The 25,552-nt window shown below is 42.5% G+C and overlaps 2 protein-coding genes across 9 annotated transcripts in view; one reads left to right on the top strand and one right to left on the bottom strand.

The window, feature by feature from the left end:
- LOC123517676 overlaps positions 1 to 17,224 on the top strand; it is a 19,041-nt gene extending 1,817 nt beyond the window's left edge. Inside the window, exons 2-9 of the mRNA XM_045278005.1 lie at positions 80 to 132; positions 236 to 376; positions 1,570 to 1,798; positions 2,891 to 3,489; positions 3,633 to 3,843; positions 4,759 to 4,940; positions 10,594 to 11,557; positions 15,369 to 17,224. Coding sequence (XP_045133940.1) covers positions 80 to 132; positions 236 to 376; positions 1,570 to 1,798; positions 2,891 to 3,489; positions 3,633 to 3,843; positions 4,759 to 4,940; positions 10,594 to 10,809 — 1,631 coding nt within the window. The 3' untranslated portion in view covers positions 10,810 to 11,557; positions 15,369 to 17,224. The remainder of the gene's footprint in view (positions 1 to 79; positions 133 to 235; positions 377 to 1,569; positions 1,799 to 2,890; positions 3,490 to 3,632; positions 3,844 to 4,758; positions 4,941 to 10,593; positions 11,558 to 15,368) is intronic.
- LOC123517678 (sodium-dependent phosphate transporter 1-B-like) overlaps positions 12,773 to 25,552 on the bottom strand; it is a 177,565-nt gene continuing 164,785 nt past the window's right edge. For 6 of the 8 annotated variants that reach the window (XM_045278013.1, XM_045278011.1, XM_045278012.1 and 3 more), the window contains 10 exons: positions 22,522 to 22,620; positions 22,165 to 22,308; positions 20,249 to 20,431; positions 20,017 to 20,136; positions 19,752 to 19,814; positions 19,343 to 19,378; positions 18,350 to 18,529; positions 17,749 to 18,035; positions 17,379 to 17,617; positions 12,773 to 16,152 (listed from right to left, as the gene is read on the bottom strand). In XM_045278013.1, the coding sequence (XP_045133948.1) occupies positions 16,062 to 16,152; positions 17,379 to 17,617; positions 17,749 to 18,035; positions 18,350 to 18,529; positions 19,343 to 19,378; positions 19,752 to 19,814; positions 20,017 to 20,136; positions 20,249 to 20,431; positions 22,165 to 22,308; positions 22,522 to 22,620 (1,442 nt within the window). In that variant the 3' untranslated portion in view covers positions 12,773 to 16,061. The remainder of the gene's footprint in view (positions 16,153 to 17,378; positions 17,618 to 17,748; positions 18,036 to 18,349; positions 18,530 to 19,342; positions 19,379 to 19,751; positions 19,815 to 20,016; positions 20,137 to 20,248; positions 20,432 to 22,164; positions 22,309 to 22,521; positions 22,621 to 25,552) is intronic. The other 2 variants (XM_045278016.1, XM_045278010.1) reach the window with 1 other exon arrangement.

Genomic DNA, 25,552 nt, shown 5'->3' on the forward strand with positions numbered 1-25,552 from the left:
ACTAACTCCACCTGAAGATCTGTGCTACATTCCTACATCATTTTCTTTTTACTAAGTGTTGTTTTTTTGTGTCTTTCAGGACTGCTGTACATAGGCTGTGAAAATGACAAGGAGAAGACCAATCCCTCTAAGGTAAGTGTGTGTGTGTGTGTGTGTGTGTGTGTGTGTGTGTGTGTGTGTTGATTTGTCTACATCCCTGACATTGATTTCTCTTTATTTCTTGATATTGGTTCAGATAATGGAATGGTTCAGTGCAGAGTTTCTTAACCTGCACCGAGTGTATGCCATTAGGGAGGAGGAGCCGTTCCTGCTGAAGGTGTTCACACGCAACCATGAAATGACCAACAGAGGCATCAGGAAGAAGGGCGGTCGCAAGGTAATGCTACCACTGACTGAACTTTCTTTTGTTCTTGGTTGGATATTTGGGGAAGCTCTCCTTGCTTGTCAAACTATTCTTTTCTTTCATAAGACCATCTTATTGAATGTCTATTAAAGGTTCTTTCCTGAAGCCACACATCCTTTCATGAATGGAAGTTTTGAGTGTGGATTACCATGTTTATGTTTTCTAAATGTTGCTTGTTTATTCCTGGAATTATATACTGAGGAGTACTGTTTAGCTGGCACACTGAAGGAACTGCTTTTCTTAGATGATATTTTGTATGTCTGATGTCTTGCTTCATCTGGGAGTGGTGACCCAAGGAAATGGCCACAGAAGATGCTTCACTACTTCCTATCCAGCTTTCTCTTAAGTGATGAGCCTCTACTAACACTTTTTTTTTTATATTTTGTTCTTTCTTATCCTGTTCTTCTATCTTAGAATCCTTCTCTTTGTTCTTTCTTATCCTGTTCTTCTATCTTAGAGTCCTTCTCTTCTTGAGATTTTCTAATTTTGTTAATGCTTTCTTTATTTTTTTTCCTTCATACATCCATGATGGTCATCATTATAGCCTTACTGTCTCATATTGTTTCTTTTCATACATTTCACCACCTGCATAGAATAGGTGCAAACTCAGCTCTTGATCCTCAGTATGGCTGTACCATCTGAATATTTGTGGTTGCATGAGGCCTGACATACAAATATATGTGCTGTGTTTTGTAAAATCTTGTTTTATTCTTGGCATTAGCTTTCTCTCTCTCTCTCTCTCTCTCTCTCTCTCTCTCTCTCTCTCTCTCTCTCTCTCTCTCTCTCTCTCTCTCTCTCTCTCTCTCTCTCTCTCTCTCTCTCTCTGTGCCTGTCTGTCTTGCTATGTGATGCATATCAGTTTGTTCTGATTGTCAGTCCTAGCAAACACATGTGGAAAGGAAAGATACTGTGGTTGACAGTTATTAGTTTGTAAAGTAACCAAAGCTGACAGTAAGCTGATAGATCTCCTCTGTATTGTTACATTTCTTTCCAAATTGTTTCATATGACTTTAGCAAGAAAGCAATTGACTTTGCTTTTAATAGCAAAGTATAAATTGTGTAAAGGATGCTGGCTAAAGGTTATAAGAAATTGATTGATTCATTGTGTGGCTTGTCAATCTCTTGGCTAATGGTTTGTGTGGTGTAATGGTGTGGCTGGTGTGCAGGTGATGCTGATGGGGAAGGAGGTGTTTGGAGATGTGTTGCTTGCCTGTGGTCACTGCGGCTACTGGTCCCGGGAGGGGAGCAATGTGCGGCGGCACCTCAAGAAGGCTGTGTGCCTCAAGGACAGAGGCTACTGTAAGGAGCAGCTGGCCGGGTTGGACAGGACAGAGCGCCGCAGGTTCCTCAGGAGAGTGGCAGCCGCCAAGTGTCGGGCCAAGAAAAAGGCCAGAGGTGAGCACCTCTCACAGCAGTGAGTGCAGTTTTACAGCATGCATTTATTTGATTTAAAAAGAAAATTTGTGGACACTTCATTAAAATTGATATATCAGATTGTATCAGCCATGCTTTGCTTTACCTTGCCTCTCAACTCCCTTTATGAAGAGACTTGCATATACTTCTCTCTCTTTCCTTAACCACATGTATTGGTCTTTCTGTTGAATTGCGTTTTTTTTTTTTTTTTTTTTTACGGTAAGGCCTATAGCGCCTGTAGGCACACTTGAAGAGTGTATGGGAAGCGCTGTTCAGCTTCCGCCCATTGGTGGCGCAGGCAATTTTATTTATAGTGGTACCCATATTAGGGCCCATATCACCGCCCAAGCTCATCTTGAGTGTAACCTCCTAGAACCTGGGTATCATGGTGACATGTAGGTAACTTTAAACCACTCGGCAAATGGCAAAGTGTTTTAAGGCTGTACATGGTGGGATTCAAACCTACATGTGGACGTCTGCCTGATCCCACGCTCACCACTTTATCCACTATGCCACCGCACATTGGTGTGTGGCTATGGCAACCTGCTGCCCATCAAGAAATTTATCCGAGCTGTGGAAATCATTCAAACGATGCAATCAGTCCCAGAGAGGGAGAACCCAGTAGCCTTGATCAGCTGCCTCCTCAGGGGAAGTTCACCTTCATAAAAGAATAGCATTTAGGGGAGGAAACCTTTTGCTTCAAACATATGGCTAATGTTGAAACAAAAAAATGTGCATGTTAAACAAAATGGTGGTAACAGTATAACTTTTTCCTGCATATATTAACCTTCTCTGATCCATAAATAGCTTTTAAGTCTTATCCAGTGATTCATAAACTTGTGATTATCAAAGTTTAGCTACTAGGTAGATTTGTGTTATTAAATTTGTGCCTGGATGCCCCATTGGCCCTGTATCTGTAGTGAGGGATGTTATACACCACAGGGGCAAATACCAGTGAGATGGGAGATCAGCACTGAGACCACATGTAGCTATAGCACATATCACTGGCTTTACCTTCACCTGTGTGTTATGTCTTTGATAAACTTTCTTCTGAATCACATGCTTATTTTGCAGTACTCAGTGAAGGGAGTGACAGGAGGCTGGGTGAGGAAGACGGCACACCATGCATCACTACCATCACCACCATGCCCACTGCCATGACTCTCACCACCACCACCACCACAGCCACCACCACGGATGCTTTCACTGGCCTCAGCACCACTACAGCCTCTGCTACAGATTACCCATCCTGCCCCCTTGAGTCCTCAGAGGAGCCCTTTGCAGAGTGCCTGGTGGAGATTGAGGAGCGGTGTTACCCAGGTGGTGATGGGAAGGGAACAGGGATGCCACCCTCACCCCAGCACCACCAACACCACCAACAGCAAGACCAGCAGCAACACCAACAGCCACTACCACAGCAACAGCACCAGCAGCAACAACAACAACAACAGCAGCAACAACAGCAGCAGCAGCAGCAGCAGCAGCAGCAGCAGCAACAACAACAACAGCAGCAGCAACAACAGCAGCAGGCCAAGAGGAAGCTGGCACGCCACAAGGCACTGCTATTGGGGCCGGCAGTGATGCAGGAAGCAGTGTTGAGAGCACCTTATGACATCTTCACTGTCAATGAGAACAATGAGAGGCTGGCATGGAAACCCCCTCAGTGCCATAAGGTAAGTCTGTGTGGTTTGTTATCATGTTGCTTATTTAATAGGATTCATACTTGACAAATGTTTTCTCTTCATCTTTCTCTCCTCTATATACAGATAAACACTGGTCTTATCACCTTTCATTAATATATTTCTGATACACACAGGTATGTCCTGGAAATCCATGCCAAATAGTGTTCAAAGGAGCTCGCATGAAGAGGCGCTGTCTGGATCTGCCTTTGCCAAGAATACTGATCTACCGCAAGCTGGACTGCAAGACACACCACTGTAACTTTACGCTGTTCCACCCCAGTGCAAGGGCAGCTTTCCACTGTGATAGTAATGCCAAGGCCTCCATTGACATCAAGATGTATGGAGGTAAAGGAGGAGGCATTACTGTTGTGGTTTTGCTTATAATTTTGTTAAGGAAGTAGTAATTCCTTTAATATTAAAAGTAATCCAATTTAACATCTTGCCTCTGTCCTTCTATTTGTATTTCTTGAACAACTTGACTGTCTTCTTAAAGGATTGGCACCTTCAGTGAGCCTTTTTCTGTCCCACTTTAGTTGCCATTAGCTATAGTCTGTTCATCCAAAGAATCCAGGCCGAAACTGCTAGTTCGGTTGGCAGCCCTGCCCACCCCCGCCGCCACTAAACCTTCCCGACACTTAAATTTTCTTCAAGTACATTTATTTTTCTTCAAGCTATAAACTTGTATATCTATTGAGTTAAGTGAAGAAAAATAAATGTACTTGAAGAAAATTTAAGTGTCGGGAAGGTTTAGTGGCGGCGGGGGTGGGCAGGGCTGCCAACCGAACTAGCAGTTTCGGCCTGGATTCTTTGGATGAACGGACTATAGTCTCTTCCATCATCTTGGTTGTAGACTCGCTTTCTCGTTGTGTGGAGTGTGTTGGGGTCTCAGTCCTACCCGAAGATCAGTCTACGAGCTCTGAGCTCGCTCGATAATGGGGAAGGCTGGCTGGGTGACCAGCAGGTGTCTATAGTGAATTGCACACACACACACTGGAAAAAGAGTAATAATAATCTATGTAGTGTACTAGTTATGTGGTAGGATAATGTATATGCCAAGTGAAGGAAACTGTCTAAGACCTTTTCAGTTGTGTTAATTGGCACATTTTTTTTATTTAGACAGTAAGTTAAAGATCTAAATCATGTCTTTTATTCTACACTTGTAAGGATTGAAGATGGAAAGTGACTTAGTCTTTTTTGTAAGAAGTGTTCTTTATCCTATTTGTCTTTTAAATTCCATTGATAGTTGTGATTTTCTTTCAGACATTGTAATGACGCAGGAGTTTTATCACTACTTTGTGTCTCTCCTGTCCATCATGAAAATGAAGTCTTCCCAGACAGCGCGCCACCTTACCACAGTGTGGGAGACTATCCTGGCTGAACGGCTGGGTGTGGCCACCATCCCCGAGGAGTACCGCAAGATTATCACTCTCTCCAAGCAGACGGTGAGTACAACTATAAGTGTCTTGTGGCCTACACCTATGCAGCTGACATTGGTACATCTGTTCAGTATTCTGTTAGGTATGTTCTGTTCTTCACCATCTTTGAGGAGTATACTGCAAAATTATGTCTTTCTTTCCAAGCAGTGAGTGAAGGGATTAATATCTTGTGATATGGTCTTGAATAGCCAACACTGATAATATTTAGTAGAAAAACTGTAATAGAATTTTGCCTCAGTTAATAATTTTTTTAGTGGTATTAATTTAATGTTGTGCATATTTCTCCAAATTCTTAAGACCCATTATTTCTTGATTTGTCCTTTTTAGCTTCATCTTTGATTGATGGAAAAGTAGTTTGATAAATATTTACTGTGGACATCCATCATTGTTGCTGTGTATGAGTGATTACCCAAAGATAAACAAAATTATGTCAATAATTTGTACACCAAATTTATATATATCCTGTTGAAAATTTCAAGGTTCAAATATTTTAATGTTTATATACCTTGAATTTTTATGAAATTGATCTATGTATGTATGTACCAGGCCAGCAATCTCATTGGTGGTTGTCCAGACAAAGCACCACACACTCATTATCTTAATGAATGAGGTTTCTTCATCTTTCTCAAATTTTAAAAAATCTTTTCACAAAGAAATTCTCTTGCTAGTGGAAACAATGATGCAGTGGGTATAATTGTACAGCAGCAAAGACCTAGCAAAAGTAATGGTCAGGCCAACCGAGGCAAAAACATAACTTGCATATGGAATGGGAGGTGAGATAGCTGAAGGACAGACTGGCAGATGTGCTTTGAGGCTACATGCACAATTTCATGCTGTTCTCTGCTCTCAGCTAATATCTGACATACCTTTTGCCAGCACCTTGCTTCTTTGGATAAAGTGAGACTTCCTCTTATCAATCGTTGTGAAAGAGATGTAAAAGCAGGGAATGAGTGAACGCTTAATGAGTATAGAAGTTCATGAAAGAGAGAGCATCACTAATTCCTTCATTCTTTTGAAGCATATACAGCATGCATTAATGAGTGACTGCAGCTTTTCCTTGCCAGGCAGTAAGAGGAAACTCCCTCATGCCACCATAAGGAAAACTGTTCATCGCAAACTTTATCTTTTTCATGAATATTTTCTACAGCCATCTCCTGCCTATAATGACCATGACTGAGTGACTTAGTATGAGTGGAGCCATTTAAATCAGTATTTAAATGGTATTTAAATGTTAATGACAAGTGTTTTCTATATGTCCTGGCCTATAGCACCTGTAGGTAACTTGAAGAGTATTGGATGCGTTGTTAAGGTGAAAATTCGATGACTCGATATCAATATCGGTTTTTTGGCTCTCCCATTCCTATTTTTTCACTGAATTCAATAATATTTATACACAAGGTGTACGTTTATGGTGTACATCTTCAGTGTTAATTTGGTACAGAAATGTGGCGTAGTTTTTTTTCAATAAATATTTTTTCGGCGATAAGAAAATAATTCAAAATACCATTATAAAATCAAAACTAATAACAGTGTGGGAATTTCCTCTTAACCACATATAATATACATAACAACAAATAAATGTCAGCATCGGCATACACATAACCTATGTTATAAAAATTTCATTACACGCCAAATTGTTACCTTTTTTTCATAAAAAATTTGAGTTTATAAGCCTGTTGTAAATTTATTTGAGTGAGTTCATGCATTATCATGCTGGCATTTGTTAAGATGAGGTTGTTGATCATTTTGCTGCAAAAGTTTTGAAATTGACCAATTACTGAAAAAGTTATTCAACAATATATGCTGAAAAACTGAAAGTCGAGAAAACGCATTTTCTGTGAACATCTTCAAAACCCCACATAACTCACTCCAATATGTACCAAACTCAGATATGTACTTACATAATCCCTTGACAACTGTTTGGAGGCTGGTAGTGGCTGTTTAGATAGTTTCAGGCCATGTTACATCATGGGAATGTCGTCTATATAGCCTCTCTGAATGGTGAGCTCTCACTTGCCTGTCAGCCTTACAGGCTCCTGGTCCCGTTATTATCATATTAGAATATATAACATATCACTGATAGGTTCTGAATGGTGAACAACACTGTCACATTTGTCACACCGAAGATTTATAGTACAATCAAACAAATAACTTGTCACTTTTGCGGTGATTCCGTTGCCACATTCACATTTCACCAAATTGAAAATTGTTTGCAGTCTTTGTAATGATATCACTAACAAGGCACTATCCTCACTAGTTTGGTGAACTTCACTCTCCTCTGGTGGCAGGAGACTATGCCTGTAGCTTGCAGCAGACACGTGAGGGTCGGGAGTGGCAGGGGTGGTGGCGGCGGAGGTGGAAGCCTCGCCAGTACTACCACCACGTGTCTCAGGCTCCTCACTTTCTTCTCTTTTCCACCTTTTCAAGGCTTTCTGGCGGGCTGTTTCAACCTGAGTCTTTCTTTTACCACTTACACGTGGCATTGTCACAATTTGGGGACTCAACACGTGTAAAGTACGATCAACAGGTAGGCTGCAGGCACGCACACTTCCTAAGGCTGTATCAATTGGTACTGAGGATTTAGCATCTTCCTCACCCTCACTCAGGCTCACTGCCTGATCCTAAACTGTCGTACAAGTACATCACGCAAAAAAAAAAAAAATAAAACAGCTCAAAAAAGGAAATAAATACAAGCAAAACAAAGACTAGAAGAAAAAGGGGCGTGTGCGCGCTTGGGTATTTAAAGGGCCAGCCCTTTAAACCCGCCATTACCAGGTAAGCAGTGCGTTATGCGCCTGGCAACTTCGGCCATAGCTTCCCTCTCCAGAGACGAACCCAAGTACCAAGTTTCCAATTTTTCAATTTTTTTGACCAAATTAACGAATTTCCCCCTTAAACTTTCACCCATTAGTGGCGCAGGCAATTTTATTTATAGTGGTAACCATATTAGAGCCCATATCACCACCCAAGTGCATCTTTGGTGTAACCACTTAGAACCTGGGTATCAAGGTGACATGTAGGTAACTTTAAACCACTCGACAAATGGCAAAGTTTCAAGGTTGTACTTGTTGGGATTCGAACCTATGCGTGGATGTCTGCCTGATCCCACACTCACCACCTTATCCACTAGGCCTGCATTATGAAGTACAGAATACCTTGAGATACAAGCTGCTTGAGATGAGTTTTTTGAGATACAAGCCACGATTTGGTCCATTTTTCTATTTTGTGATACGAGCAAAATTTTGAAATGTGCTTCGGAATGCTGCTGCGAGTTACATCAGTCCAGCCTCAACTGAGCCAGTATTCATGTGTTTCCTGTGGATCTCATGCACTGTGATTGTTCTTTCATCATTTTCACACTATTTCATTACCTTTTTTTGTTTTGTTTAAAGAAAGTGCAGTTTTAGTTTGTTTAATGTGTGTATGGTGCCTGCATCCCATCCTCCCTCCCTTCCTCCTCCACCATCAACCTCCGTTAGCCACAAACGTGTCTCGAAGGTAAGAACACTAAATGGAACTCTTTTTTTTGTTTTATATGTGATTTTTATGCACTAATAAAGCATACATGTGTGTGTAACTGAAAAGGTGAAAAAAAACTTTTCTCATCTCTTCCTACCTCCTCCACCCACACTAGCCGTCCCTCCCAGGGGGAACGAGGTAAACAAACCTCTGCACCCTATGTCTCTCTCTCTCTCTCTCTCTCTCTCTCTCTCTCTCTCTCTCTCTCTCTCTCTCTCTCTCTCTCTCTCTCTCTCTCTCTCTCTCTCTCTCTCTCTCTCTCTCTCTCTCTCTCTCTCTCTCTCTCTCTCTCTCTAAAAACTTCATTTATTCTCTGACCAATGTTTACAGGGTCATCAATGAGCTCTTCTGTGATTAATTGAGTAGCCAATCTCCTGTGGGTGGGTATAGTATTAGGACACTCCAGCTGATTGACAGTCCTAAGTGAGGGAAGGGGGGTGGAGGTCAAGATGCGGCAGGGTAATGTCTCGTGGAATGCATTCCTGATCTTTGAGATGAATGTTTTATCTATTGGTTTTCTTTTGTTATAATTTTTTTTGTTTTTATACAATATTTGTTATTTATAAATATCTTTTTCTTGTTTTATACAATATTTGTTTTTTATAAATATCTTTTTCTTACCTAAAAATGTTTTAAAAAATTTGGTGCTTTTTTGGGAGGCAGGAATGGATTAATGGCAAAATTGTTTTGAGATACGAGCAATTTGAGATCTGAGTTTTGTTATGGAACTAATTAAACTTGTATCTCAAGGTGCCACTGTACTAGTATCTTAAGGTACTACTGTACTAGGCCTAAGAATGCTATGGGATGATTTGTAGATTTTTCAATAGTTTTTTTTTTTTTTCTACTAGTTCAGTCCTCTTAACCCTTAACTTCCGGGGATTAAAATATTTTTTCCTGTCTAATGACGGGGAAAAATGGTACACCTAAAAATTGTCAGAACACAGTTTGAATACTGATAATTATTTTCTCTGTGTTATTCTGAATACAATGATGTACTTTCCAGCTCGATATGACGTCTGAGAGTTTAGTTATTGCCTTATCAAAGTTTCCTCCTCCGGGCACGGTGTGACCAGTCAAGAGGAAACAGCCCGAGAGCGACGCCGCTCTCTCTCTCTCTCTCTCTCTCTCTCTCTCTCTCTCTCTCTCTCTCTCTCTCTCTCTCTCTCTCTCTCTCTCTCTCTCTCTCTCTCTCTCTCTCTCTCTCTCTCTCTCTGTGTGTGTGTGAGAGAGAGAGAGAGAGAGAGAGAGAGAGAGAGAGAGAGAGGAAGGAAGGACATATTATCACTGATTTCTGAGACACGTGTGTGTGTGTGTGTGTGTGTGTGTGTGTGTGTGTGTGTGTGTGTGTGTGTGTGTGTGTGTGTGTGTGTGTGTCATATTCCCTCCATTGAAAGACAGGTCGGGGTCTCGCGCCACCTCTGCCACGCCCCCTTGATCGTCTCCCCAGAACGCGAGGAGCACGCGCATGCCTGCGTCTCCTAGAAACACTCTGTGTCCTTGACACATTATCTGGAGTCTGTTCTTCATCATTATTGCCTTCACTGTCACTTATACTGTGTAAGAGTCTCTGTCTCTCTGTCTGTTCTCCTGAGAAAGCAGGTGAATGATGCTCTACATCCGTGTCCTCACTACTAGTCTCTTCACTTTCCCCAGTTTCTTCTTCTATATATTCACTGTCACTTTCTTCTAGCTCAGAACCACTGCTAAGTAAAAGGGTTCTGCCTTGCTCCATGGTGATTTACAATCTGACCCGATCCTTCGCTGTTATCACTGACCTTTCTACCCAGCGTCACCGGAGTTGCCAAGTGTCGCCCATAAAACGGGAAAACAGTTCAGTTACCTCTAAAATTAGGAGCTCTTGTGGAAACACTTGTGTGGTAAAAGATGCCAGATACTTCTACTCACCATCCGCCTCAAGAGAGCGCGCGAGAGACTTAAAATTACGCCGGGAAAAATCTTGATTACTGGGACGAATCCCGTCACTTCGGACGTTCTGACGCAAACGTTTATATACGACCGCCGGAAGTTAAGGGTTAAGCATAGCACAGCTGGCAATATACATCCATAGCAGGTATTGTGTGAAATAGATGAATTTAACGATTTTCCTTCCTGATATTGATTTTTTTGCTACCTGCAGGTGAAGTCAATCTGGAGCAGCATTGAGGAGGAGGCCGAGAGTCGAGGAGTGGCCCGGCTGTCCAAGGGATCTCGCCGCAGGAAAAAGCTGCCGCCTCCTGTGCTTCCGTCCTCAGTGTCCTTGCCACCGCCCTTCCCCTGCCACCCACCATTCCATTCTCCTCTGGCATGGATGTGTGTGGCATGGCCCAGCCTCCCCCAGCACACCCATGCATGAAACGCCTCAACTCCACAGCCTCCAAGCCACCTGCACTGCCTCCTCCACCTCCTCCCCCGCCGCCACCTCCAAACCATCCACCACCACTATCAACTCATCCCCCACCCCCATCAACTCATGCTCCACCTGGCCCTCCTAAAACCACCATGATGACCCTCCCCCCTCCTCCTCCACCTCCTCATGCTCCACCTCCTCACCCTCCCCACCACAATGGCATGCAGCAAGCAGTTCCACACACCACTGTCAACCACACACACTGGCTGGGTCAAGCTCCACAGTACCCACACAACATGGCACCATACCCCATGGCACCACACCACCACTCAGCAGAGTACTACCCAGTGCCCACTCACTTCATGACCCAGTATACTTCAGCAAGCATGGGTACCTCCCCATAGCCTGGACACAGGCCACTGTGTCACTGAAATGAGTGGGAGTGTCCTGTGTATTTTGCTGAACGTTTTTATATAAATGTATTTGTGAAACCAACTGTTGGCTGCTGAACAGAAAGAGAGAGAGAGAAGCTCAAAGACTCATCTTTATTATCTGAAAGTGTTCTTAAAGTGGCCAGTCAAGTTGAGGCTGGAGGGACTTGAGAGAAGTTCTGAGCTAAATCACTCACACCGGACACATCACTGGACACCTGGATGACCAACTCATTGGAGAACAAACTTATTAGAGAAATCCGAATTAAGAAGAATCACCAACTTGGTTGACTTACCAATGGGACAGCCTCATCCAATCACAGGTAATTTTCTTAAAAGTTCTCAGTTGCAAGGAGTTTGATATTGGTAGAGGAAGTGAGATGATTGTGGTGGCAGTGGCACACAGGATGAAGCTGGAAAGCCTTATTTTTCTTATGTATCATTTGAAAATGTTTTTTTATGTTCTGTTGAAATGTTAAAGTAATAAAAGTTCTCCTTTGGCTTCATCCTGTGAATTTTACACAATAGTTATCAAGAGTGTGATAGTATTGATCTTTCTTGCATATACTTTATACATAGTTATATACACCAGACTGGCATACTAAAGAAGGGTTAAAGATTTTCTTTCATCTAAAGGCCTTTCCACATGAGCATACGCTGTCTGCAGACACAAGCGAGAAATAGCGTCGGTGCCAGACATACTGCCTCTGTCTAGACAAAGTTTGTGGCACAACAGGTTGAGTGAATACACCAGTGGTCTGTGAAGGGACTCTGCTGCCAGACCAATGATACTACCCATGGTTAATTAACAAAGTCTAGAAGCCAGTTAGAAATATTTATAACACCATGCTGCAATTATTGTACGGCCTCACTGTGCCTCTGCAAAGACAGACCGGCCAGACACCTCTGTTTTAACAACATTACAGCCTCACTGCCTCAGCAAAGACAGATCGGCCAAACATCTCCGTTTTGAGAACATTACAGCCTCACTGCCTCAGCAAAGACAGACCGGCCAAACATCTCCGTTTGGACAATATGATCTGCAGTCTTTGTATGGCCATGGACAAAATTTGCCAAACATTGATTGTGTGGATGGGCATGTAGCATGGCACTACTTTGTGGTACTTTGTGGTCAGATTGGAAAAATATTGCTATTTTTGTGTGTTGAAAGAAAAGTAAGAGGGTTAAGTAAGTAAGACCAGTGCACTAACACTCTTAACAAGTAAGGGTGCTGCTCCACACTCTTAGCTGCTAAGGCAAGTGTAGTGTCCTCTCTTGGTTGGAAAAATATTGCTATTTTTGTGTGTTGAAAGAAAAGTAAGAGGGTTAAGTAAGTAAGACCAGTGCACTAACACTCTTAACAAGTAAGGGTGCTGCTCCACACTCTTAGCTGCTAAGGCAAGTGTAGTGTCCTCTCTTGGTTGGTGTGTATAGATAGATAGACTGACTGACTAGACTGAAGAGACATTTCATATACTGTAGATAGACTGACCAGACTGAAGAGACTTCATTTACATAGAGGAGATAAAAACATCAAGTACAAACAAAATATTTTATTCAATTCTGTACAAATGCTGTGGATTGTTAGCAGTGATTATCATTATCCTCGTTAAAAAAAAAAAAAGGTAGCATCAGTATGATATAGAGAATTTGGTTTACAGCTTACAGAAGTGAAGTGCAACAGCTTTATATGGTTTACAGATGACATAATTTGTGCTAACTTAAATTGCAGCAAGAATCATTATCAACTGGTGTAAACAAAATATTCATTGAGAATATATAGTAAGATGTTATGTTATTTCCAGTGGGCCAACATCTAACGACTTGTTTGAATGAACTTGATCTTACTTAACAACACAAGGGATGAAGAACATTTTTCCCTGGACAGGATGTTGGCTGAGCACAAGGGCATTATTGCCAGCAATGTGCAGCAAATGTCTGAAAGGCTGTAGCAGGACTGCTTGTAGGGACAGAAGCTACAGTTATATCATTCATTCATGTTAACTCAGAACTATGGACCCACATGATTTGATCCCAAAGACTTTGTAGCTTCTGTCATCCTCAGAGATACGATGGTGGTGGTGACACAGATCACTATCTTATCGCTGTTGGGTTCTCATTATGACTTGACACATCAGTGTTTAAAGAAGCAAGGCAAGTCAATCAATAATTTAAGGACACAAGACAAATATAACCTAAACAATACTGTGAGGATAAACAGGAGTGGCACATTGACCTGCTCCGTAAATACATTGAGAAGGAGAGAACCACCTAGCACTGAATGAAAGCTGAGCCTCATCACTTTCTCTTGAGAAAACGGTCTCATATTTCAAAACAGCAGCAGCACCAGTTGATAAATTCACTTTTATTATATGATTCATCTTAGGATGAAAATTGTGAGTCACAGTTAAAAATCATTGTGGGATAGTGTCTTAATGAACAGTGTTTCACAAAACATATTACATGGTAGTGTTAGAAAGCAATGACATTGTTTTTGCTTCAAACAGTGTTCATCTTCATTATGATTTTATTTTCTGTGCCATTCATTGAGAACATCATTCCAAAGGACCACATACACCATTCAGTGTACACCTTAGGAACTAAGGTCTGTTACAGCTTGGTGGTGTTTAGAGTCCTTTATAATGATGCTCAGGACTCTAGTCATGAGTCAAGTGACTGACTAACAATATTTGATGTTAATTGTTTACCATATAGTACTCTCAGGAGTGAAAATTCTTTAGTCAGTATCAGTCAAGTGCTGCTGTTGCTGAAGGATTTCACAAAGCTGTAGGTGGCCCCCTGCCGGCTATAGACTAACGTAATGAAACGACACAAACTTATAGAAAAGTAATACGCCAATATTATTCCATACTATAAAAAATGAATGCAATATGTAAAATAAATAATACATACACATTGAACATCAGTGACCTAGAATCATTAAACATCAGTGACCTAGAATCATCAGTTCTGCTTGAGACCTGAATGACTAGTTGGATACAGCAGGGAGATCCATGCTTAGTGAGACGGCTAAATATAACCATGGCTTGGCTTTCCTTCTTATTAGCGACGATGCAAAGAAAAGTATCAATTTTAAAAGTTCTGCACTGTGTCTGGCAGAGTTATGACACATGGTTTGTTATGCTGAAATTGAGCCATAACTTAGTGGGTGGTGCCATGCAGCTCCCTGCCGTGCATCCCACTAGCCACCGAGTACACACCATTCACTCCCTTCATATATTTCTTCATCATTGTATAAAAATTATGTCCTATATTTTTTAAAACATGAAAAATATACAAATATATTTAAAATGAAATGTGACGCCTATCACTTTTTCTCAGAATGCGACTAGTATTTGAAGAATTCTCAAAACTTGCCCCTCCCTCCCACCCAATTAACTAACACTAACCCTAGAATTCCTGACTCAAGTTTTCTTCTCACTGCCTACCATAACATCTGTCCTGACCCCTTCAACTGACTTCTCACGTGTCACTTTTCTAAACCATTATATAACGCCAGCTTACCAATACATTCGTCTTATAAAGACCATTCTCTCCTTCAAATTCTTGTAATTATTGATGTAGAACTAAAAACTGGTCACAGCTTTTGATGGCTAACAAAATTTAAATAGTCAAGATATATATCTTTGTAATGAGTAATAATAATAATTGTACATGAACTTCGGTTTTTTATGCTGTAATTCAAATTTTTATAAAGCATATATAAAGTTTTTTTTTCAAAAGAATAGTTTTGGTGAGTTTATAAAAGCTTAATCAAAGCTCTGATAGAAATGTGAACACTTTTAGCTCATTTGCAAGCACTTCACAAGAGTTGCCTAACAGACAACCTTGCTTTCTATCTCCTTCCTTCGTGTCTTAAAATAATCCCATTCCAAAATGATAATGAATGATGAGATGATACGAATTACGTCAATGAAAGAACCTTGATGTCCTTATTATGAAAATGAAATGAATGCATGTAAAGTTTGGGCCTAGACAGAAAGAGGAACCTGCTGTCCCAGAGTCCATTCACATCCTGTTGATTAATGACTGTGTATTGCTTACATGTGTGTTTGTGTGTACAAGGCCTGAACATGCACTGCTGTGTACTGAAGTTGTGCTGGGACTTTTCAGATTGAATTGGACTTTGAGAGAAGTTCTCCCTTCTGCCATCAGCAAGTTGTGGCCACCTCAGCTCCTCGGTGCTAATAATTTCAAAGTGTCTGTGGTCCTTGGTTCTCATGGTGACTACTGGCATGTTGTTAATAGGTGAGTACATGATATAATACTGTTGGTTGAACAGGAAGAGAGCCAGATATAGGGACTGGCTGTCAGTTCCTGTACTATAAACTCTAGGAACTAAATTGAGGACCAACAGCTAACTACTCTTAGTAATGTGAAGAACATCAAATAGCCTGCTACACTCTTATCCTCAGAGTGAACAAGGACTATCATGCAACTGCACAAGACGACGGTTGAAAGCCTACTTACTCAAAGCACCTTTATACTGCTATGCCAGCATCTTCAAGTCTCCAGGATGAGGTGTAACTAAGCCAGAGTGTTGAGAGGAAGCTGAGGCAGCGATGGGTGGCCAAGATTGGTCATGATGGTGGGCAGCACAGAGACCCTCCTCTCACTGCAGTAGTTGTCATCTTCGCCCTCCTGCTACTTACTCATTGGCTCTGGGAGATGTGGAGTCAGTCCCAAAGTGGCATCAGTAGTAGTGTGGGCAAGGGGAAGGTCAGACTCCTGGGAGAATGTGGGCCTCTAGCCGAGTAACTATCACAGCAACAGGTGGCGGTGATGGAGGATGGGGCGGGGAAGTTCTTAAAGGAAGGCGATCTTGAGGATGAGCATAAGGAGGGCCGAAATGCCAGCAGTCAGTGGTACTGTCACAACCCAGGCAATGACAATGTTCCTGTGGGAGGAGGAAATACGGTGTATTTAGTGCCAAAGCTGTGCCATTAATGTGTCTGAATGAAGAGAGAGAGAAGGATAAATTCATAAGTTAGGGGCTGCAATTAGTGACTGAAGGGGGTGAGGAAGTGATTGATTGAATGACTGATATGTGAGAGGCTGTGCTGAGTGACTGGTTTGTAAACATACTGTGGTCTGAGGAGAAGAGAGGAAAGAAGAGGAGAGGAGAGAAGAGAAGGAATCCTCACACTACTCTTGTCCTCTCCACCTCTGCCTCAAACCCAGTCATATGCTCTTAATTTTGCACATCTCTTTTTAACTGGTGAACCATCTCATGTAGAAAGGCTTCATTTGCAAGAAACAGCCTAACAATCTCAACACAAACATCCACTAATATCACTCCTTGTTCCGTCCAGGTATCTATCTCGAGTTTCATACCCATTTCCACCTTTTCATTCATCATGCCTGTATTTCTGCATTCATCACAATCCTCCACAATCACCTTTCTTCCCTTACTCTTCATTTATTTATATCGCTCCAAAAATTTGTTTCATTTTCTTCAATGGTGCATATTGCAAAGTGCCTCACACAGACAGATTCACACTTAACCATTCTAATCTTACAATTTCTTGTGTCCTCTTCTAATTCTTACAATTTCTTGTGTCCTCTTCTAATTATGTCTTATTCCAACCTTAATGATGCATCAGATTTATGTCTAGATACCTCTTTTTAGTTTTCATTCATCCTCCACATCATTGTCTAATATAATGCCTTCAAAATTATTAAAATTAGGTTAAAAAAAAGTTGCTTCAAAATTATTAAAATTAGGTTAAAAAAAAGTTGCAATGTTTTGCAGATTCAAGAATGCATTATGAAAAAAAAGTTAAGTGTGAAAACAAAATGTAGTTAGTGAGAAAATAAAATGTAGAAGTACACAAGATATGGATGATGATTGTGATGTGACATAATTGAAGTGGACAGTTATTGATGGAATGAAGGCATTTCATCATTGAAAATCATCATGTCAATGTATTGTGCTGTGAAAATTTTTAATAAAATTTTTTATACATGAAGAGACTTTCCTCACTTTTAATTATTATAAGGTGTAGAGAGGTTTTTGCTGTAAATATCTTAGATCACTGAATTAATTTTCATTAAGATTGGGCTACACTAGTACAACAACAGTACAATTGAAGCAATAAATAGCAAGAAAACAAACAAACTTACCTGAAGAGTTTCCAGTCGACGCCTTGGCGGGAGGACTTGGCCCAACCCACAAAGACCACGGAGCCCACCTTGCAGTGTGTGGTGGAGATTGGAAGACCAACTTTGGAGGCAAGCAGGACTGTGCAGGCAGAGCCAATCTCAATGGTGAAGCCTGAGGAGGGGGTGACCTTGGTGAGGTCCTCTCCAATGGTCTTGATGACGCGGCGACCCCACACCCACAGGCCGACAGAGATACCCAGCTGCGGGAACGGTGCCTCCACTTAGTTTACAGAACGTTACACTGGGGCCCTGTTGCCCCGACGTAATCTCAGCCTGACACATTGTTAACTTGTCTCATGGATCCTTGCAGTGGAGGGGAAGAGGCACTCACCCCGCCGTACAAGAGGAGGTAGATCGGGGAAGGGGTGCTCTGGGCGACTGAGCCTTCAGTGTAGATGGCCCACAGGGCGATGAGCGGCCCAATGGCATTGCTAACGTCATTTCCGCCGTGAGCGAAGGATCCGAAGGTGGCTGTAAGGATCTGAAGGAAGGAGAACAGGGTCTTGATCTCCAAGCTGTCGGTGTCGCCCTCAGTCTTGTCTGTGAGCTTCTCCATGGAGACAACCTTCACCTGGCTGGAGTTGACAAGGGGCACCTGGCTGCTGTTGTTGGTCACACCTGTAGGTGAGAGAACACTCTTCCAGTCAGCTCAGGTAAGTGTGAAAGTGTGAACACAGCAACAGAAAAATAAGGATGTACACTGAAATAAAACCAAACTGTCAATTGCATAATGATCAAGTTGAAAAGATAAGATGGAGACAAAAAGAAATATGTATTATAAAACACAAAATGAAATGCCTGATTAAGCAACACTCACATTGTGGAACAGGACAGAAAACAATACATATACAGTGGTACAGAGTGAAACAAATACTGTCAGTCTGTTAATAAGCTGGAAAGTGTTAGTGTTGAAGGAAAGTGTAATTACTGACCAAATGACTGTGAGGAGCAGCCATTGTCCAGGTTGGCAGTGAGGAGGTTGTTGGACTTTGTCTCAGCAGGAATGTAGCCGTTGGTCTCGGAGGAGTTGTTGAAGGTGTAGGTGGTTGGGGTGATTCCTTTCTCAATGACAGACAGCTCCCTGCTTGGTGGTGTGGGTGAACGGGAGTTGTCTGCAGGGAACAAGAGATGGTGCTGTATTTAGTACTGAAGAGCCTGCATTCCTTAATGTGGTGTCATCTCCAGCAACCTCAAGGACTCATTTTTGTCCTGGTTTGTTTCATGTGTGTGGTATTCCATACTCAGATTCTCATATAGGATACATGTAGGTTGATGTTTGGTAACAGTACAAGAAAGTGATATAAATATGTATATATATTATGCACTTCACTGCAAAGTATGAAACTATAATGGGAAACTGACAGTGATTGCATGCAGTACACTGTCTGTCTGTTAGAAACAATTCAAATAACATTCAGGTGACAATGAAATATGTCACATGCATCTCCTCCCATTGTCACCAAATAGTTATAATCAACATATTTACATGGTGGAAGAGGAAGGTGGACTGCAAAACCTGACAATCTATATATACACAGGGAGCAGCAATTTTTTTTTTTTATAATTTTGAAGTATGGAATTAAGTCTCAGACATTTCCAGTCAGCATTAAATGTTAAATTTGCTTGAACAAGGCTGAGGTTGCTATGAGTATAACATTGATGTGGTTAGTGTGTCTTGCTCTCTCAGTAAGACAACAAACTCGTTTCTTATATCAGAGTTAAATTCAGCTTAATCAATGCACATGACTCAAGCATTACAGGGATTCTTCTCGGGGGAGCAAGCTGGACGCTGCATGGTAAACACTCCCACACTCCCACGCTCTCCACAACATGAACAAGAATGCAGCTTATTAACGTGTGAATTCATTGAGAAAGCAAGAGCAAGGAATGAATGCTTCTTCCAAACACCGAACATCATCATTTACCTTCATTGTACAAAAGTTCAACCATTTCAAAGTTATCTGGAACAAACCCTGGATTAGCGTCAAGAAGTACCTGAATCCCATTATATTTCAAGACACATGAAAGCTCAAAATCATCTATTCAATCCCAAGAAAGCATTTCCCTTCATAATCTATTCCTAGGTGGTGTCATGCATTCATTATACCCACTAACCTTATACTAGTTGCTACAGAAATGTAACAAAAGGGAGAAAACTAGCAAATGTAGTGTGTGAGGTGTGAAAAAATGGAGAGAGAGAGAGAGAGAGAGAGAGAGAGAGAGAGAGAGAGAGAGAGAGAGAGAGAGAGAGAGAGAGAGAGAGAGAGAGAGAATGGGGAGTGGGGGCTTGTTAAAAGGTGGTAATAAAAAAAAAAAAAAAAAAAGGCAACTCACCAGCAGAATCAAAAGTAAACTTGACCTCGCTCTCCTGCTTGGTTACTTCCTTGGCGAGGTGAGCTGTGAATTGAAAAAAAATATAAATTAATTACTATAATTATTATCCTAGATTCACTTGCTCTATATCAAGCTTAGTTCCTTGAAAAAGAGTACCAGTCAGCTCAATTACATAGGAAACATATTATTTCCTCAGTTGATCACTGAAATGCTTTTTTTTTTTTTTTTTTTTTCGCCAGCAGGTTGTCACGGTGCCATTACCTACCTCTGATCGTCCTGCGCATGCGAGGCACCACGAATACTTGCACGATGAGGGATGTGATGATGCCGACGCCCACAGCGACGATGACAGCGCCCCACCAAGGGATGAGGTTGAACTTCAGGACTGCGAAGGAAATATAGTTTTGAGAGTGGACCGCTAAGTCGTTATAAAGTGACAAAAAGTTGTTTTGGAAATATGGATATTGTACGTGACATGCAATGGCAATACTACTTACTGGTGGGTCCATCATGCACAATAGAGAAGACGTTGACGAGCAGGGTGATGCCGTAGATGAAGGGCAGGACGCGGAGGCCGGGCTCCAGGGGTTTCTCCTTCTTGAAGATGAGGTTGTTGAACAGCATGTACAGAGCACCAGACATCATGCCGGACAGCACGGGGGACACGAACCAGGAAGCCACTGTGCAGTACCAAACACATGATGGTTAGACTTTAGAAAGTTTTAGCGACTTGGCAGAGAAAATTAATTATCTTTTAATACATTCCACACTTGTCAACTCCATTTCAATGACAATGGTATTCCTTTCAGTGTTCGTCAGCCTTGCGGCCCTGCATCAGCCAATGTCGCGGCGGAAGTGAGGGAACAGCACAACAAGTGCGCCAGTAGCTCAGTAACGGCCGGCATGCGTCCTTCGGCACTCACTGCTCCCCTCCGTAAAGGGCAAGGTCACCAAGCAAGTACTGGCCACGTGCTTGTTTCCTGCATTCCTGCATCAGTTTTTCACTGATCAAGAGTTTAGTCGTCAGTTACTTTTTTCTCCCTTATTCATCTATTTATTTATTCATTCTTCATTTATTACGTAAAAAGATCACAAATCATTACCGAGTTTGTCTTCATAACTGTCACTAATTTACGCATTTTCATTCATAAACAAGTTTTTACGTTTTTTATGCTGCAAATTTTTAGTTTTATTTATCTATTTATCTTGTGACCAACACATCGTAGTACGTGCGTGTGCACACAGGCACATACAGGCCGAATGAGGTTCCGTGCCCTTGCTGTGGTCGCCACTCCCAGCCAGCTTCCCTCCCTTCCCCCACCCTCCCTCAGCAGAAAACCTTGAGTTTTGATGCTGTACGTTGATTCTATAAATAGTTAGTTCTCAGTGAGGGCGGTGCTCCGAGACGCGCACATTATGGCACGTGGGGGACAGTGCTACTAATATTCTGTCTCATTCATATCTACATGTCGCTGTGTTATGTTTGGTGTGCCGTGTAATGCATCGCCTGTAGCAGCATTGAGGGAGGCTTGTCTGAGGCGCTGCGTCATCGTCACGTAACCTACGCGATGAACCCACTGCATCCGAACGTAGGAACAAAGATTATGAAAACTGAAAAGGCGTCAACATTTTTTCCTGAAAGAGTTCACAACAAAGTGTGGACAGCAGGAGTATTAACAGGCAGCGCGTCAGGAGCAAGATTTGCACCGAGTGCCGCTGTCACGACGGGAAAGGTGATGTGATTGTTTCTTTCGACATCAGTACTGAGTACAGCCACTGGTGGATGTACCGAACTGACTAAGAATTATGATGGTGACATTAATGTGAGGAAAATCTTTAGGCCGTGTGTCAGTATAGTAGAGGAGCTTCCATGCTGGGAGATTATTTCAGCTCCCGCTAAGAGATATTGCCTGTTCGTTCTACGAGAGTCTGTCACTCCTTTGATTACTAGAGAATTCGGTTCACGATTTACATCTATAATAGTGTAGGGACGTGAAAACATCTGGCTGGGTCCTTAAAATAGGGAGGAACTGGTCTGAACCAGTTACTCGGCGAGGCAGGAGTGCCACTGCCAGCCTGCCGACCGGCCAGACGTCGCCAGAGCGCCGCGGCGCTGGACGAGCTACCACGCTGCCGGTCTCAAGTCCTTGAGGAGCAGAGAAGTTTGAAAACACTTAATCTTCAAGGATTCGCATTCGTGCGCAAAAAGCGAACCTTGCATTCTGCAAGTGACTCGCTCCACATCGACATTTTACCGTTGACTTTTGAAGACTTCGTTTTTTTCTTTGTTGTTGTTTTGCTGTTTTGCTTCAAGATAGTGAGTGAGGGTGACTAAAAACGCTTTAGCTACAAGCGACAACGGTCAAGAACTGATAAGAAATAAATAACAAGAAAGGTCTGTAGTCTCACTCACCGATCTTGCCAAAGGTGATCCAGTTTACTCCACTGAAGCCTCGAGCACAGAGAGAGAAGCCGACGGTGGCGCCCACGATGGTGTGGGTGCCGGAGATGGGAAGCTTGAAGAAGGTCGCCACCAGGTTCCATATGGCGCTGCCACCTGTTGGGGCCTCCACTCATTAGCAAAGTGTTGGTGACGTGCCATCACGCCAACTCAATGCCACAAACTTTGTTCCTTTAGTGTCAAACAACCATTTAGTGAACCAGGAGCTATGGTATGTGAATATGGAAAGGGAATATTTGAATTGATTTCAGTATTGCTCTCTCTCTCTCTCTCTCTCTCTCTCTCTCTCTCTCTCAACGTGGGACTCACCGAGAGCTGCCAGGGAGCCAAGCATGAGTTCCTTCTCGGAGTCGTTGTAGAGCGTGACATCCAAGATTCCTTTCCGCACCGTGTCAGACACCTTGTAGCCTGGAAGGAAGAGAGCTACGGATGAGACTCGATGCCATTATGTAACAAAAAAAAAAAAATCCTTGCAGATAAACGAGTTACTGTACGCCTTATATAAATGGAACGTGGCCTTGCAGAGAGAAGTGTGTACCTGTTATATTCATTTATTTAGTAGTCAGTGGCGCTCGTGGATAATGACTGACTGACTTACTGACTGACTGAATGAATGACACACACACACACACACACACACACACACACACACACATTTATGATTCTGAAAGCACATAATAAAAATACATTAGCAAATAGATAAATCCAGAAAATGAAAGCGATACATGCAGATATAGAGATGATCCTCGACAAGAAATGATTTCAGAGCGACGTGGCTTAAGAATACATAAGATAAATAAGGGAAGGAAGAAGCTGCCAGACGTACACAAGGCAGTTTCCGGACAAACGTTGCCTGATGTGTTGGCGCTGTGATGGAAGTCTGAACGGCGAGACAAAACACAAAAAAGAGCGATATTGATAAGGAATAGATGATGGTCAGTTAGTGTGTGGGCCATGCAAACATTACTTAAGGAGTCTGCCAAAGGCGAGTCGTCGGGAACAAGGAAGCTTCTGTTAGCCGTCTTTCATTTCCATTCATGTATCTTTCTTTTTCTTTCATATTCCTTATCATATTTGAGGACACAAACAGAGAGCATGACAGTAAATTCCATCATGTGAGCCGCTGATTAGACTCGCCAGTTATTTCCATTACAGAGGAGTCGTTCAAAGTAAAGAAAAAAAATGCATTTGTTCACTTTACGGCAACACAATTTCTTCTTAATAGGCGTCTCGTGCTGCTCTTCAGAGAGAGAGAGAGAGAGAGAGAGAAAGGTTTGGCCAGTGTCCTCGCAGCGCGGTGGACTGGCTCGTCGCCGCCGCCAAAAACGTGTGGAGATGGCGGGGCGTCCTTGAGGTGCAGGGCAAGGCCTACTTGACAAGGGTGACTCGCCCAGGCCAGGCTACACCCACCACACCCGCTGCCAGACCCGCACGGCGCTGCCGCTGCAAGGCCCCGGTGCACTTGTGTTCCTAGTCTGCGGTAAAGCCAGACGCGGAACAGCACAAGTGCTTCTCGCTGGCAATACAAATCCCTTCAATTTAAGATGAGTCTCGGCGTGAGGCTTCAGCGACTCTGATGCATGGGCAAGGTAGAGTATGGTTTCACAGATGAGAACATTTACCGCTTTATTATATGCTGATTGCGGCACAAGGCTCATGCTGTACGTCTCGGAGAAGGAAATGCCTTGCTGGTTATTATCAAATGCACGATGAATTGTAGTTGTGCGTCTAACAAGCGAAAAACAACTAAACATTGTTTCACAGAAGCGTTATGAGAGAATTTACCGCCTACATCTTGTGCTGACTGAGTCACAAGGTCTTTATACTGCATGTAGCGTGCCTCGGAGCAGGAAAGACCATGTTGGTTATTACAATGAGCCGCGGGAAGAACAGCGAGTGTCAGTAGACATAAACTAAGCATACTTTCACAATCACAAGTAATTTTTCATGATTTCTCACTATAAGAAGATAAGTAAACTCACTCAATAACATTTGATCATTACGGATAGCTAAGAGTGCTGGATGGGGTTGCTAAGATCACGATTGCCAACTTGAACGGGAAAGCCTGAAGACACCCGATTGTTGCATTCCCAAACCCTCCCTCCCTTCGCCGCGACTCGCCTCGCCTCGCCTCCTTTTACTCATATCAAGCAGGAAAATATTCTGGCCCCTAACTTGGAGTGACAGTGAATGGCGCAACGCCACATCCCCTCCCTCTCTCTCCCTCTACCCTCTCCCTCTCTCTCTCTCTCTCTCTCTCTCTCTCTCTCTCTCTCTCTCTGCTTCATAAAGTAAAACCAGTTATTATAACAGTGTTGTGAAGTGTTGCTAAGTGAGGAGAAGGAAGAGGAAGTTTCCTTTTTGACTGAACACAACAGCAACATGATTGTGACCACTTCAGTTTAGTAGTGAAGCAGCTCACTAACTAAGCTGGATTGAAGGAGATCGACAAAAGAATACAAAGGAAAACAAACGTCAGCAAACTGTTTTTTCTTGCATGGCCGTTTGTGATCGGAGAGTTCACCTAATTAACAGAAAGTGATGTAGGATAGTAAAGGTGATAGAGTCTGCCTATCGTCACTTCCTCTCGCCGAAACTGGCTGGGGAGGAGTGGAGAGGAAGACGAGGAAGAGGACGACACAAATTCAAGTCTTTTACTTAAAAATCTGAAGAGTTGCTGAGTTCACTTATAAAATGTACCCAAAGTCTCAGTCTCTCTCTCTCTCTCTCTCTCTCTCTCTCTCTCTCTCTCTCTCTCTCTCTCAAGAATGTCACTGAAAAAATCCTCTTACATAATTCCCCAGTCTCTCTCTCTCTCTCTCTCTCTCTCTCTCTCTCTCTCTCTCTCTTTTCCCCGTTCATTAACGCCTCACAGAATAAATAAATTGCCTTACATAAAATTCTGAGCACTATACCCTTCTCTCGCTCACTCTCCCTTCCCTCTCACTCCCTCATTTACTCTCCGCCCTCTCTCTCTCTCTCTCTCTCTCTCTCTCTCTCTCTCTCTCTCTCTCTCTCTCTCTTATCTATCCATCTAGTATGTCCTTCAATATATCTACTACAAGTGAAAGAGTAAAAAAAAAAAAAAAAAAGGAAAAAAAACCCAGTCTTTTCTGTGTACCGGCGGAAGGTGTCGGTCTGTTCCCTCCGTCCCCTTAAACTTGACTCTCTCCCGGGCCGGTCTCACTAACATGGCCCCGTAAAGGTCGCCTGGCTAGTATTGTGTACTAGTGAGGCAGACAGGGCTAGATTAGAGTAGCGCACCTGTGACTAGCCGCCGGGTCGCGTATCCTTGTCATTTCCGGCTGAAGTTGCCTCACATTACCTCACTCCCAGGGCA

This window comes from Portunus trituberculatus, chromosome 42 (genome assembly GCF_017591435.1).
Source record: "Portunus trituberculatus isolate SZX2019 chromosome 42, ASM1759143v1, whole genome shotgun sequence".
In the NCBI taxonomy this organism is placed as follows: domain Eukaryota; kingdom Metazoa; phylum Arthropoda; class Malacostraca; order Decapoda; family Portunidae; genus Portunus; species Portunus trituberculatus.